This window comes from Oncorhynchus kisutch, linkage group LG10, assembly GCF_002021735.2.
Source record: "Oncorhynchus kisutch isolate 150728-3 linkage group LG10, Okis_V2, whole genome shotgun sequence".
Classification (NCBI taxonomy): domain Eukaryota; kingdom Metazoa; phylum Chordata; class Actinopteri; order Salmoniformes; family Salmonidae; genus Oncorhynchus; species Oncorhynchus kisutch.
In genome coordinates, this window is record NC_034183.2 from 25155926 (window position 1) to 25171227 (window position 15302).

Here is a 15302-nt window from a genome sequence, read left to right on the forward strand (position 1 = left end):
CTGTAACAGTTCTGGGTATTTATGCATACGTTTTTTTTTTGTACATGCGATTTTCATAAAACACACATATAGGCTGTGATGTCCCTGACAATGTCTCTTTTGGAGCATAAAGTAGCAACAGATAAAAACCAGATTTAAAAAAGAAGTAAATGAAGGACAGAGTTTGGGAAACGCCTGCTGTAGGCTAGGGCCGCTAGAGATCCATACTAAATCCACATTTTCACAGCCAATCATTCCGATTTCTTAATTACACATGCCAGATTTATAATTGTAGAGAATGTTAAAGACCCTTAGCAAACATTGTGAAGAGCTTTATGTTTGAAGGTGGGGTTAGTTAGCTTATTTCAGAGAGTAGTTAGTTTCACAGTGAATTCCTTTCTGCAGAGTCACTAAATGCTGTATGTTACCTTATTGGGGGGCCCAGACTGTAAGAAAGGGAGAGATGGGGGAGCAGAGTTCATATGGAATGATTTAGTGAGCAGGATGTGGTTTAAAGCAAATTGTGTTTGCTCATTGTTTGCAGCCTGACATTTAAGGAGAAGTGAAATCAGGGAATGGGGTAAGAAAGGCTCTATAGAGATAAGAGGGATGGTAAAATTAGTAGGATACAGACGGTACACTTTCAACCAGTTTAATTCAATGAGCAATAGAAAACTGAATAAAAACCCTAATGTCAGCTAGCAATGCTGGACAGAATTTCCTCTTGAGACTGAGGTAATTTATTCAAATGATTCTTCCCTTATGACTTCACGCAGCCAGCCAAAATGTTCCTGAATGCAGCCAAGAACACGAACAGTCTGTTTACCATCACACAATTAGCTAAACCACAAAGTACAACTGCAGTATCCATCAAGCCAAGGCAAGAGTGGTGAATATATGCTCAAGAACAAGGCTTTGGTCTTTATTTAGAAAATGATACCAGCTGTTGACACTGAAATATAATAAAAAAAATAAAGACTGCAGTGACATACTGTGCAGCCTTACAATACACTATGAAAATGCTGCTTTGCATGGGTAGGTATTTAAATAGTAAGGTTTACAGAGGAGCATTACTTTCACTGCTGTGCAGTACATCTTTCCCAACAGGCCAGAGGAAATGTCATGGATCTGGGGGTCCGTCGCTGCCTTCCAGAGGTACCGGACATCTGCCACGTGTCCGTGAGAGGTGATCATCTTATCGTAGATACAGGGGTGATAGGGGGCCTTCCCTTCCCCTGAAAAGTAAACATGTTCCTGGGGAGACACCCCCATGGCGTTGGCACAGATGCCCATGAACACATCATCAATGTACAGCGAGGCATTGAGGGACAGAGTGGCCTGGTAGATTTTGGAAGCCACGTCCCCTGAGACAACGTACCCTGCCCCCGCTGTGTAGTCTGGGTAAGAGAGCCACTGGTACATCTCATAAGGCACGTGGTACTTGCTGTCCTTCCGGCGGTTGGGTGGGGCTCCCCTGTGAACGTGGCCCACCCAGAGGTCCTGGGCCCCCTGACGGATTAGGCCCTGCAGATAGTGCACCAGGTTGGGCATGTGGACAAAGATGTCATCGTCGGCTGACATGAGGAAACGAGCTTGGCTGCAGTAGTTGTGGCTCCAGCGGAACTGCAGTAGCAGTTTGATGGTGAGGTTGTGAAAGGTGTCCACAAAGTCCTGCTGGACCAGGTCCCCATAGACCTGGTCCTCCCCCAGCAGCCTCCTCTGTACATGGCCCCTCTGCTGGGGGTTGGGATGGACCCCCAGGGCAAACACCACCCTCACGGTGGCCCCCAACTCCCTCTGGGTGTAGGCCTCATTCCCCCAGGTGGCCCGGATGGCCTGCCTCCTCTCCAGGTTCTCTGGAGAAGATTTGACGAACAGCAGCAACAGCACTTCGTTGCTGTCACATTTGTCATGGTGGTTGATGAGGTATGGGAAGTTGCTCTGGCTCTTAGCCTCCCTCTGGCTGATGCCAAAGCTCTTGTTGATGAAGTCGTAGCTGTTGACCAGGTAGCGGTAGGAGTAGGACTTCATATGGCTCACCACGTGGTGGTCCAGCTGCTCCCAGCACACCATCAACACGGACAGGACAAAGCACGTCGTCACCAGCTGCACACATTGACATTTTCTGATCCTTCTGAAATTCAAAAACATTCTTCAACCTTCCTACCCTTGCCCCCCCTTTTCTATCTTTTTGTCAAGTCCAATAGGTTGTTGCGTTTGACAGGCTGCTACTTTCACAATTATTCCAAATGATTTGCGAGTGTCTGAGTTCCATCATATTTGCCCAACGGGAGACATGGGCTCCTCAGAGAAATGTTGGTCTTCAGTTAAATTTCATCTTCTGACACCTCTCCACTCTGCTCTCTACTGGGACTGTATTGTTGAGACAATCATGTCTCTAGTCATCACCGTTTTGTTATGTGTCCACACAGTCACAAAGCATTCCACATCATAGGATCTGAAAAGAGAAAGACAAAAATATGAACATATCGCACTAATAGGAAATGCATTTGAAATTGTGAGTCAATATTATGTTATTGAGTCATTCTGAGGATGTGAATGAAACCGCTAGATGTGCTTGATCCATCACGCCGGCTAAACCCGGTAAGTACTTTTGAGGTTATTACAACAGGGCTAAAGTGCAAAAAACGCAGGGCAGCGTCAATTAAGCATGCTTATTCTGTCCAACCTGGAACGAGGCATCCATCCTCACGTCCCCAAGGTAGGCTACCCAAACAGCAACAACAGCCGTGGGTCGAGCAATCGCATTTAGTCCACAATACGGGGACAGTCCAAATGCAATATTGATTGTAGGCCTATAAATACAGACTGGTAACGTGGCTTTTCAATCAACCTACTCACCGGGGTGAAAGAACGACAGTAAGGCTGAAGGCGAAATTGTAACTTTTCTCATATTCCAACGATTCCAAACTGAAGAAGCAAAGCTGTCAAAACGCGTATGCTCAGAGCTCCCTACAAAAATTGTTTTTGTTTGTTTTCTACGTTGATTCAACATCATCACATTACATTTTTTTGTTGAAATAACAAAACAATCTTGATTCAACAAGTTTTTTGCACAATGGGATGTAGGCCTATTGCTGAGAAATGTATTAATTTAAATTATAACAGAAATACCTTTATTTACGTATGTATTCAGACCGTTTGCTATGAGACTCAAAATTGAGCTCAGGTGCATCCTGTTTCCTTTCATCATCCTTGAGATGTTTCTACAACTTGATTGGAATTCAGCTGTGGTAAGTTCAATTGATTGGACATGATTTGGCTAGGCACATACCTGTCTATATAATGTCCCACAGTTGACAGTGCTTGTCAGAGCAAAAAAACAAGCCATGAGGTCGAAGGAATTGTCTGTAGGCACAGATCTGGGGAAGAGTACCAAAAAATGTCTGCAGCATTGAAGGTCCCCAAGAACACAGTGGCCTCCATCATCCTTGGAACCACCAAGACTCTTCCTAGAGCAGGCCGCCCGGGCCAAACTGAGCAATGGGGGGAGATGGGTCTTGGTCAGGGAGGTGACCAAGAACCCAATGGTCTGACAGAGCTGACAGAGCTGACAGAGCTCCAGAGTTCCTCTGTGGAGATGGGAGAATCTTCAAGAAGGACAACCATCTCTGCAGCACTCCACCAATCAGGCCTTTATGTTAGAGTGGCCAGACGGAAACCAATTCTCAATAAAAGGCACATGACAGCCCACTTGGAGTTTGCCAAAAGGCACCTAAAGGACTCACAGACCATGAGAAACAAGATTTTCTAGTCTGATAAAACCAAGAATGCCAAGCGTCACGTCTGGAGGAAACCTGGCACCATCTCCACAGTAAAGCATGGTGGGGACAGCATCAGGCTGTGGGGATGTTTTTCGTCGGCAGGGACTGGGATACTAGTCAGGATCGAGAGAAATATGAACGGAGAAAAGTACAGAGAGATCCTTGATGAAAACCTGCTCCAGAGCGCTCAGGACCTCAGACTGGAGTGAAGGTTCACCTTCCAACAGGACAACGACCCTAAGCACACAACCAAGACAACGCAAGAGTGGCTTCGGGCCAAATCTCTGAATGTCCTTGAGTGGCCCAGCTATAGCCTGGACTTGAACCCGATCGAACATCTCTGGAGAGACCCGAAAATAGCTGAGCAGCAACCTGACAGAGCTTGAGAGGATCTGCAAAGAAGAATTGGAGAAACTCTCCAAGTACAGGTGTGCCAAGCTTGTAGCATCATACCCAACAAGACTCAAGGCTGTAATCGCTGACAAAGGTGTTTCAACAAAGTACTGAGTAAAGGGTCTGAATACTTAAGTTAATATGATATTTCTGTTTTATTCTATTCATTTGAAAAAAGTTCTATAAACCTGTTTTTGCTTTGTCGTTATTATGGGGTATTGTTTGCAGATTGAGGACAATACAGTGCACCGACGCGGCCCACTATCAAAGACTGTGGACTGTCCTTCTCCATGGCCGTCGTGAGTAAAACATTTAAACGTGTTAACCCTCGCAAGGCTGCCGGCCCAGACGGCATCCCTAGCCGCGTCCTCAGAGCATGTGCAGACCAGCTGGCTGGTGTGTTTACGGAAATATTCAGTCAATCCCTATCCCAGTTTGTTGTCCCCACATGCTTCAAGATGGCCATGGTGGTGCTTTGAGAGACTTGTCAAGGATAATTTCACCTCTACCTTACCTGTCACCCTAGACCCACTTCAATTCGCTTACCGCCCCAATAGGTCCACAGACGATGCAATCGCCATCACACCGCATACTGCCCTGTCCCATCTGGACAAGAGGAATACCTATGTAAGAATGCTGTTCATTGACTACAGCTCAGCATTCAACACCATAGTGCCCTCCAAACTCATCATTAAGCTTGAGACCCTGGGTCTCGACCCCGCCCTGTGCAACTGGGTCTTGGACTTCCTGACGGGCCGCCCACAGGTGGTGAAGGTAGGAAACATCATCTCCACTCTACTGTTCTTCAACACTAAGGCCACACAAGGGTGCGTTCCCAGCCCCCTCCTGTACTCACTGTTCACCCACGACTGCGTGGCAATGCACGCCTCCAACTCAATCATCAAGTTTATAGAAGACACAACAGTGGTAGGCTTGATTACCAACAACGACGAGACAGCCTACAGAAAGGAGGTGAGGGCAGTGAAGTGTGGTGTCAGGGAAATAACCTCTCACTGAATGTCATCATCAAAAGATGATTGTGGACTTAAGGAAACAGCAGAGGAAGCACCCCCCTATCCACATCGACGGGACAGCAGTGGAGAAGGTGGAAAGTTTAAATTCCGTGGTGTACATATCACCGACAAACTGAAATGGTCCACACACACAGACAGTCTGGTGAAGAAGTTGCAACAGCGCCTCTTCAACTTCAGGAGGTTAAAGAAATGTGGCTTGTCACCGAAAACCCTCACTAACTTTTACAGGTGTATAATTGAGAGCATCCTTTTGTGCTGTATCGCCACCTGGTACTGCAACTGCACCGCCAACAACCGCAAGGCTCTGCAGAGGGTGGTGCGGTCTGCATAATGCATTACCGGGGGCAAATTACCTGCCCTCCAGGACACCTACAACACCCGATGTTACAGGAAGGCAAAAAAGATCATCGAGGACAATAACCACCCGAGCCACTGCCTGTTCACCCTGCTATCATCCAGAAGGCGAGGTCAGTACAGGTGCATCAAAGCTGGGACAGAGAGATTGAAAAACAACTTCTATCTCAAGGCCATCAGATTGTTAAACAGCCACCACTAGCACAGAGAGCCGGCTGCCTACCTACAGACTTGATATCATTGGCCACTTTAATAAATGGAACACTAGTCACTTTAATAATGCTATTTCAAAATGTTTATATCTTGCATTACTCATCTCATGTGTATATACTCTATACTGCGTCTTAGCCGATCTGTCACTGCTCATACATATATTTTATACGTATATTCTCTCATACCATCCTTTACCAGATTGTGTGTATTAGGTTTTGTTGTGGAAATTGTTAGATATTAGGTTTTGTTGTGGAAATTGTTAGATATTACCTGTTAGATACTGCTGCACTGTCGGATCTAGAAGAATAAGCATTTCGCTACACTCGTAATAACATCTGCTAACCATGTGTATCTGACCAGTAAGATTTGATTTGAATTTGAGTTGATTTGAGATTGATGAGGAAATAAACTATTTAAGACATTTTAGAGTAAGGCTGTCACGTAACAAAATGTGGACAAAGTCAAGGGGTTTGAATACTTTCTGAATGCACTGTATCTGTTATTTTCCTGTGCTTATAGTGCCTTCACAAAGTATCCACACCTCTTGACATTTTCCACATATTGTTGTTACAGCCTGTTTTTTAATTTTATTTTAATGTCACTGACCTACATACAATAACCCATAATGTCAAAGTGAAATGTTGTATTTTTATGTTTTTACTAATGATTTTAAAATGAAACGCTGATATGTCTTGAGTCAATAAGTATTCAACCCCTTTGTGCTGGCAAGCCTAAATAAGTCACATAATAAGTTGCAAGGAGTCACTCTGTGTCCAATAATAGTGTTTAACATGATTTTTGAATGACTACCTCATATCTGTACCCCACACATACAATTATCTATAAGGTCCCTCCTTCGAGCAGTCAATTTCAAACACGGATTCAACCACAAAGACCAGGGAGGTTTTCCAATGCCTCGCAAAGAAGGGCACCTATTGGTAGAAAAAAAAGAAGCAGACATTGAATATCCCTTTGAGCATGGTGAAGTTATTAATTACACTTTGGATGGTGTATCAAAACAAGGTACAGGCGTCATTCCCAACTCCGTTGCCAGAGTGGAAGGAATTTCATGGATTTTACGATGGTGCCAATGGTGACTTTAAAACAGTTTTAATAGTTTAATGGCTGTGATAGTTTTCTCCTAAGGATGGATCAACAACTTTGTAGTTACTCCACAATACTAACTTAATTGACAGAGTGACAAGAACGAAGCCTGTACAGAAGAAAATGATCCTAAACATGCATCGTGTTTTCAACAAGGCCCCAAAGTAATACTGCAAAAAAATGTGGCAAAGCAATTCACTTTTTGTCCTGAATATAAAGTGTTATGTTTGGGGCACATCGAATACATCACATTACTGAGTACCACTCTCCATATTTTCAAGCATAGTGGTAGCTGTATCATGTTATGGGTATGCTTGTAATCGTAGAGGACTGGGGAGTTTTTCAGGATAAAATTAGAAGTAGAATGGAGGTTAGCACAGGCAACTTCTTTGAGTAAAACCTGGTTGTCTGCTTTCCACCAGACACTGGGAGATGAATTCACCTTTTCAACACAACAATAACCTAAAACAAATCTACACTGGAGTTGCTTACCAAGAAAACAGTGAATGTTCCTGAGTGGCCGAGTTACAGTTTTTACTTAAATATACTTGAAAATCTATGGCAAAATCTGAAAATGGTTGTCTAGCAATGACCAACAACCAATTTGACAGACCCTGAAGAATTTTGAAAAGAATAATGGGCAAATGTTGCACAATCCAGTTGTGGGAAGCTCTTAGAGACTCACCCAGAAAGATCCACAGCTGTCATCACTGCCAATGATGCTTCTACAAAGTATTGACTCAGTTATACAGTGAATACTTATGTAAATTAGATATTTATGTATTAAATTAATACATTCATAACTTGTTTTCACTTTGTCATTATGGTGTATCGTGTGTAGATGGGTGAGAGAAAAAAAAATGTTTTAACCATTTTGAATTCAGGCTGTAACACAACAACATGTGGAATAAGTCCAGTGGTAGGAATACTTTCTGAAGGCCCTCCATCCCATTGTGCTCTATCTCTGAAAGGATGATGGACAATCCTCAGTGTTTATCTGTCAGAGTCCATCCTCTGTAGATGCTTGTTCACAGTGTGAAGTCTCTTAACCCTCTCAACCGTATAGCAGTAGTTGCCGAATCTTTTGTGAATGAATGCATAAGCCAACCCAGCAAAAGTTCAATAATGGAGGGGCTTTAAACTAACAGAGTGCATGGAATTGCTGAGGTCTGTACAAAACAGTCATCATGACCAAAAAAAATCATTACAGCAGCAGATTTAGGCAGTGGCCCACAACAATGAGCAGCCCTGACAGCATGCATCAGATAACCTTGTGTCAATACCATGATGGCCATCTATCCAACAGTCCCAATGCAAATAACATTCAACTCCCAATTAGAATTTCCTCCCATGTCTGGGTGTCACATATCAGTGTCAATAAGAGGTAGAAATTAGATTGTTGCTTACTTTCTAGGTTATTGTAATCACAAAAGGTTGCATTTGTTTGGTTGACATTTTAGTAATTGTGAATATTCCTGACCAAAACAACAAGAATATACACTATACATACAAAAGTATGTGGACACCCCTTCAAATTAGTAGATTTGGCTATTTCAGCCACACCCATTGCTGACAGGTATATAAAATCAAGCACCCAGCCATGCAATCTCCATAGACAAACATTGGCAGGAGATTGATCTTACTGAAGAGCTCAGTGACTTTCAACGTCGCACCGTCATAGGATGCTACCTTTCCAACAAGTCAGTTTGTCAAATTTCTGCCATGCTAGAGCTTCAACTATAAGTCCTGTTATTGTGAAGTGGAAACTTCTTGGAGGAACACCGGCTCGGCCGCAAAGTGATAGGCTACACAAGCTCACAGAATGGGACCGCCGAGTGCTGAAGCGCGTAGCACTTAAAAATCGTCTGTCCTCACTTGCAACACTCACTACCGAGTTCCAAAGATCAACATGCGCAATGTTCATCGTCGGCTCGAGTGGTGTAAAGCTCGCCGCCATTGGACTCTGGAGCAGTGGAAACGTGCTTTCTGGAGTGATGAATCACGCTTTCCATCTGGCAGTCCGACTGACAAATCTGGGTTTGGTGGATGCCAGGACAACACTACCTGCCCAAAAGCATAGTGTCAAATGTAAAGTTTGGTGGAGGAGAAATAATGGTCTGGGGCTGTTTTTCATGGTTCGGGCTAGGCCCCTTAGCTCTAGTGAAGGGAAATATTAATGCTACAGCATACAATAACATTCCAGACGATTCTGTGCTTCCAACTTTGTGGCAACAGTTTGGGGAAGGCCCTTTCCTGTTTCAGCATGACAATGCCCTTGTGCACAAAGCGAGGTCCATACAGAAATGGTTTGTCGAGAGAACTTGACTGGCCTATACAGAGCTCTGACCTCAGCCCCGTCGAACTCCTTTGGGATGAATTGTGGCTGAATGGTAGCAAGTTCCGCAGCAATGTTCAAACATTGAGTGGAAAGCCTTCCCAGAAGAGTGGAGGCTGTTATAGCAGCAAAGTGGGGACCAACTCCATATTAATGCCCATGATTTTAGAATGAGCTTTTCGATGAGCAGGTGTCCACATACTTTTGGTCATGTACTGTATTTTCTCTCTCTCAAAACTATTTAAAACAGAAGTTCACCATAGCGTTATTATAGGCTACAACGTGTAATATATTTTAAATGATAGGCCTAGTCCAGGGGTGGGCAACAAATGGCCTGCAGGTTGCATATGGCCTGTGAGCTTATTCAGGGGAGGTTTTTAATTTTTTAATTGGGGGGAGGGTGGGGATTTATTATATAAAAAAATACAGGCCAATCTTGAACATCTAAAACTTGAATTTATTGCCCACCCCTAGACTAGTGAAACATTCATCCCTACCGATGCAAACCTTTTCATTGATCAATGACTTGTAAAGCCAACTGTCCCCATGAAGTTCCTTTGAAAGTGGGAAAAATCTTTGAGCCAGCCTCCCAGAATATAAGTCCAAGAATGTAAACTCTTGGAGACATGAATGTGGTTTATTAATCATCAGCTCAACAACAATGGTTTGAGAATGCAGTAGACATCTATAGAGAAGTATAAACAACTACAGTTTTGTGTAAAGTTGGGTTCTAAGTAAGTTCAGATAGTCAGATTAAAACACAATAGAATAGGCAGATAAGAACACCCAAATGGAGTTGTTTTTTTTGTGTGAGCAGATGTTATGAATTTTTTTTTAATTACATAAATTCCATATCATTGTTGAGTCAAAAGAAAATATTGAATTCTGTTAAATTTGTGTCTATTGTTTTAAAACCTACCAAGAGGGTTTAGGTTCCAATTCCATGAAAGGGTGTTGGCCTCTCCCCTCCTTTCTCCCCTTCATCCCCGCGATGATTCTACCGTTAGCTGTTATCTCACTACAGGCTAACTGTAAAAGCAGTGTGAATTCAGGAGTGCGACATGAGCATAGATTTGTTTTTAGTTTTTCAGTCTGACTTTTCTTTCTCAAACCCTCTACTGAAAGTCGACACCTTTTTGCTTTGAGCAGCTTAAGTTAATATAAACAGTCTTTCAGCTAGCGCATACAATCCCCCCACCACCTCCCTCTCCTCTCCCAGATCACTTACCAGCCTGTGAGAGTTCCATCCACGTGTTGCTGGGAAAAGTACAGAAAACTACTCTCCCCTGCCCCTCTTTTCCTGTAGATGAGCACTCTTTCTCTCCCTCTCTCTCTCTCCTTCCCGCTCTCTCTTTCCCCTCTGTGTGTAAGGAATGGCAGCATCAGCCCCCAGCCGCCTGCCCGCCTCCCAGTGGTTTTCTCCTGCCTGAGCTGTTCTGTCTGTAAGTCTCTACGCTGTGTGACTGTGAAAGACTGAGAGAGCAGAATGGGAGCGGGGGAGGAAACCGCTGGGCTAGAGGGGGAAAGCTCAGCCCTTGTACCTCCCCTCTCATTGCCTGCCTCAGCTGAGTCAGTCTATGATCCTCTCTCTGCGTTATCATATCGGTGAAGCCAACCAGTAGGAGTGAAGTTGGATCATATGCCAGAATGACAGAGCTTGGAATTTGTGTCATCTGAGTTGCATCAGCTACTGCAAATTCTGCACAATAAAGGTAATTTGGTGTTCCCGAGGGTCACATTAGGAGAGGGTTTGCACAGGGGCAAACTCTGGCATTGTCTTCTAGTACATATGTATACATTATTTGTTTTATATAGTTATGGCATTGTTTTTCTGTTGGAGGAGGTTATCTTTGCTCTCCGACTTAATTCTAGGCACACAGAGGTGTGTGGAGATCTAAGCTATTTTATGCACTAATACCTTAGCTAGTGTTGCTGGAAGCAACATGAGGGAGGATGGCAGAGTATGTATCATAAACACTCCACTAGGGTGCTCAATAAAAATGATTTGACCTAGGAGCACAAATAACAGGCTAGGCACATGGCGTCATGGAACAGTTTCCCTCCAGGGCTTCAATCAAGGCATCTCTGTCCATAATATTTATTCGCATGATGCTGCCCTATCTTCCAAAATCGATATTCACAGATCTTATTGCGTTGGGACTTAGGAGGCAGTCACCTATGGTATAACAGATGCTTGCCTCTGTGAGATTGGCGGGGCCTTTGGAGGAGCTTTATTGACCTATAAAATGTGACCATACATCAAACACCACTCAGTGTCTCGATGGGCTCGTGATGGCACATAAAAATCAAGACCTCAGAACTCATACAAATGTGCACATTAAAGGGGCCATTAAAGTCTGGAAATGTTAGCTTTGCTCAAGATGGTTGGTTTTATGACAACTTCCTCTGTTAATTCTCCAAAGGTCTTATTTCCTCCCTTGTACCTCCTATCTGGGGTGCTGTACTGTTGTCTTTAGCAGAGCCTCTTTTGAGTTGGTACAATAACCCGATGACAATGTTGATGGTCATTCAGAACTTTGACAAAGCACTTAGTGTATGAGAGGCAGTTGATGTCCTCATTATGGGTTTCATTAATCTATCTGCATTGACAAATACGACTAAAGGGCTTCTCTGCAATTGTTGTGTATTGACGGATCCTGTATTTTTCCTCCCCAGACACATCATGAATGAGCTGATTGAAACTGAGAGGCTGTACGTCGAGGAGCTGCAGAGCATCATGGAGGTGCGTTTGTTACTTTAATTGGCTCTCTCGTGACATGTGAAACGCTGCCAGTTAGTGGCAATAATGTCAAGGAGACAGTAGAGAAAGCACTCCTTTCTCTGTTTACTGCACCTAGGGAAAATTAAACCCTGTTCTAAAAATCGAATTGACCGGCAGTGTAAATGTTGCATTAGATCTGCCCATTTCAGAATGCCGTGTGAACTTTTGTTGAACTTAAAATGTGCTGTCTTTATTGATTAGATGAGTCATTAGGCTACTCAAACTGTCAGTGATTGATTGAAGTTCATATCATGTTCATTCAAGTGTTATGTGTAAAGCCATGTGGAGGACAGGATTTGATTGGGTTCAGATTATCAAAGAAGTGTTGACATTATCATTGTTTTCACTGAGCCGTCACTCATTAGCTTTGAATGTGATTTTCTTCTCCAGGGATATGCTGCCGAGCTGGACAACACAGAGCTTTCCCCCCTCATTCCCGCAGCCCTGGAGAACAAGAAAGATGTACTGTTTGGCAATCTCCCAGAAATATATGAATTTCACAACAGGTGACCTAACTTCCTCTGTCTCGTTCTAAATTACATTTCCATATTCAGTGAGTTGACAAATGTGCCTGCGATGTCAAAAGAAAAAAGGATTGGCATGGTCCCCATCCCCCCTGCCACATGACAATCCTAAGAGATAGCCTTCTTCCTCTCACTGGTCTCCCACTGCTGACAGCTTATCTTGACCTGACCTGTGTTTAACACATTCCTACTATGCATTCTTTGGCTGCAGGCACTCACATGGAACAACTGGTTATTTTATTTTCTCTCACAGCTCGGGAAGTTTTCCCCCCCATTCTTCACTGGAAGCTATATATATATAGAACACATTGTACCGCTATGTCAACTATGAAGGCTCCAAATAACATTCATCATCACCAGAAGAGTATGCTACAAAGCAGAATCAATAAGTTAAGGCGTCCGCATGCTTCCCACCTGGAACAGTTCGTGGATATACTGTATTATGACGAGATTTTGTGACGTTTGTTTCGGCAAGGGTTTTTCGGCTGTTCGTGCACATAAAAATGTTTCTGGAGGCAAGCCGAAGTTCTGAAGCTGAAGTCCTACGCCCCTTCGTCGGTAATTGGTCAACAGTAGGGAATCTTCAATTAAGTGTTTGTCATACAACTATAGACGATTTGTTTTCATGCAAATGAGAAATACTGTACCAAACATCCTAGTTAGATGTAAAACTGCACGACTAAGATCTCTTTGGCAAAAACATCCAAATGAATGACAGATTTCTTGAGTTATTTTAGATTAATACTGACTACGGCGTCTCAACATGGACAAACATTGATGTCATTGCTGCTTTTTTTTCTAGTTTTTCAAGCGAATGTGGAAGGTATGCGAGCGCACTCGTTCTGTTCGCCTAGCCGAGTTCGCCAGCCTAACTGAAGCATGCAGAAAGAAGCCTTTAGCCAGCTAAATTTGATATCTACTGATTGATTTTCTGGTTTGTTAGGAAACCTAAACTGTGTACTTTTAGTTGTTGGGTCAATCAGACCATGCATATTTCAAGCTTATCTTTTATTTAATTTTTTATCATACGTTATTTACGTAAGTGAACTGGCAGAGTCGTTGATCTTGCTTTGTAAAATACCTCTGTGCAAGAAGTAAAAAATAAACAAACATCCTGCATTGTGATTGGCTGAGAAAGCTCAATTGACAGTGGGCCCTGTATTGTCTTTGGGGTTTTGTATTCTAGGCGTGACGCCCCATGTGATGGACACCCATTGTTCTGCAAGGCCCTGTGATCACTCCCTCTCAGGTGGGGTTAGGTTACAGTGAGAGGGGCAAACAAAAGGTTCCACAGGGACCCATAGAGCTCCACGCCACATGGGCATTCAATATTATGCAGACACATTCACGTGAACATGTCCCTTCACCCCCGCTTTTCCAGTTTGTCCATATTTCTAATACAATGACAATATCCATAACACATAGATATCAGATATGTCAACATTTCAGTGCCAGGGTTTTAGCTCTTAACACTATCATTTCATTATATGTGGATCATTTCTGTTGTATAATGTTTTATCTCTACTCAGCTAAATACTGTCCAGTGTCCATAGCTGAAGGACTTACTGTATTAACTCCTTGGTGTGGTAATGCTTAAGGAGTTAAAACCCAGGACAAACCCCCAAGCATGATACTAATGGGACACTCATTGGGAAGGCTCAGGGTTCAGTAGGTTAATTTCAACTGCAGGGCCCCACAAAAATCCCAACCTTGTTGTTCAGACTGGCATCCATGGCTTCTATAACTTTACACATCATAGACGTTCCAAACAGAAGTGCACAGACTCTGTCTACCAGCTACAATTTCCCAACATCCTTTCCCAATTATCCCAGCATAGGAAATGTCAATCTGATGAATGTGCAATTGTATCCAATGTTATACATTACTTTATGTACCTTGTAAGGGGTCAACAGGAAATGTGTTGAACTTTTTAATTGAGTTGACTTCATCCTTCTTGTTCGCAGGACATTTTTCAAAGAGCTTGAAAATTGCATGGAAAGGCCAGAATTGGTAGGGACCTGCTTTTTGAAAAGGGTGAGTTCCTTGTGTTGATGTCATTTGGAAACTGAAGGCCGTTACTGTGCTGTTATGTTGCATTGCTAAGTGTCTGTCTCTCTCCAGAAAGAAGAGCTGCAGATCTATGAGAAATATTGTCAGAACAAGCCTCGATCAGAGGCACTGTGGAGACAGTGTGGAGACAGCCTGTTCTTCCAGGTGACTCCCATTCCTTGGGTGTCTAAGTGTTGTCATAGTTATGATATAGCATTCCACTGTATAATGGTGTCAGTTTACATTAAAGGGATACTGTGAGAACCTTGTTCTACTTCCCCAGAGTCAGATGAACTTGTGGATACCATTCTTATGTCTGTGCATGCAGTATGAAGTTACGCTACCGTAACGGTGGCAGGGTAGCCTAGTGGTTAGAGCGTTGGACTAGTAACCGGAAGGTTGCAAGTTCAAATCCCCGAGCTGACAAGGTACAAATCTGTCGTTCTGCCCCTGAACAGGCAGTTAACCCACTGTTCCTAGGCCGTCATTGAAAATAAGAATTTGTTCTTAACGGACTTGCCTAGTTAAATAAAGGTTACGCTGTACATGTAGACTTCCAGTCATTGCGCTCATGCTAGTTAGCATTGGCTTTCGAAACTATCGCTAAATTCCTTCATACTGAACGCAGAGACATACAAATGGAATCCACAAGTTCATGTGACTCTGGGTAAGTGGATTAAATGCCGGAAGTTTGCAGTATCCCTTTAAGCAACATGTCAATGAAAGAACATACATTTCCTGTTGTTTAGG

General features: G+C 43.3%; 2 protein-coding genes and 1 long non-coding RNA gene across 16 annotated transcripts in view; 1 reads left to right on the plus strand and 2 right to left on the minus strand.

Moving 5' to 3' along the window:
• Positions 1-15302, plus strand: part of LOC109897957 (guanine nucleotide exchange factor DBS) — a 72785-nt gene that overhangs the window by 32649 nt on the left and 24834 nt on the right. For all 14 annotated transcript variants that reach the window (XM_031833383.1, XM_031833386.1, XM_031833389.1 and 11 more), the window contains 4 exons: positions 11874-11940; positions 12370-12485; positions 14468-14537; positions 14625-14717. In XM_031833383.1, coding sequence (XP_031689243.1) covers positions 11874-11940; positions 12370-12485; positions 14468-14537; positions 14625-14717 — 346 coding nt within the window. The remainder of the gene's footprint in view (positions 1-11873; positions 11941-12369; positions 12486-14467; positions 14538-14624; positions 14718-15302) is intronic.
• LOC109897958 (lactosylceramide 1,3-N-acetyl-beta-D-glucosaminyltransferase A-like) lies at positions 618-10804 on the minus strand. The gene is made up of 2 exons (XM_020492650.2): positions 10426-10804; positions 618-2437 (listed from the first exon to the last, which is right to left on the minus strand). Exon 2 carries the CDS (start codon positions 2128-2130, stop codon positions 991-993), a length of 1140 nt encoding a protein of 379 aa, XP_020348239.1. The 5' UTR covers positions 2131-2437; positions 10426-10804; the 3' UTR covers positions 618-990.
• LOC116375806 (uncharacterized) lies at positions 11479-13271 on the minus strand. The gene is made up of 2 exons (XR_004211182.1): positions 12918-13271; positions 11479-12423 (listed from the first exon to the last, which is right to left on the minus strand). It is a non-coding gene; the product is annotated as an uncharacterized LOC116375806 (long non-coding RNA).

Bases quoted from the DNA above. Each gene is read 5' to 3' on its own strand.
- LOC109897958 (XM_020492650.2), bottom strand. From the start codon at position 2,130: ATGTTTTTGAATTTCAGAAGGATCAGAAAATGTCAATGTGTGCAGCTG.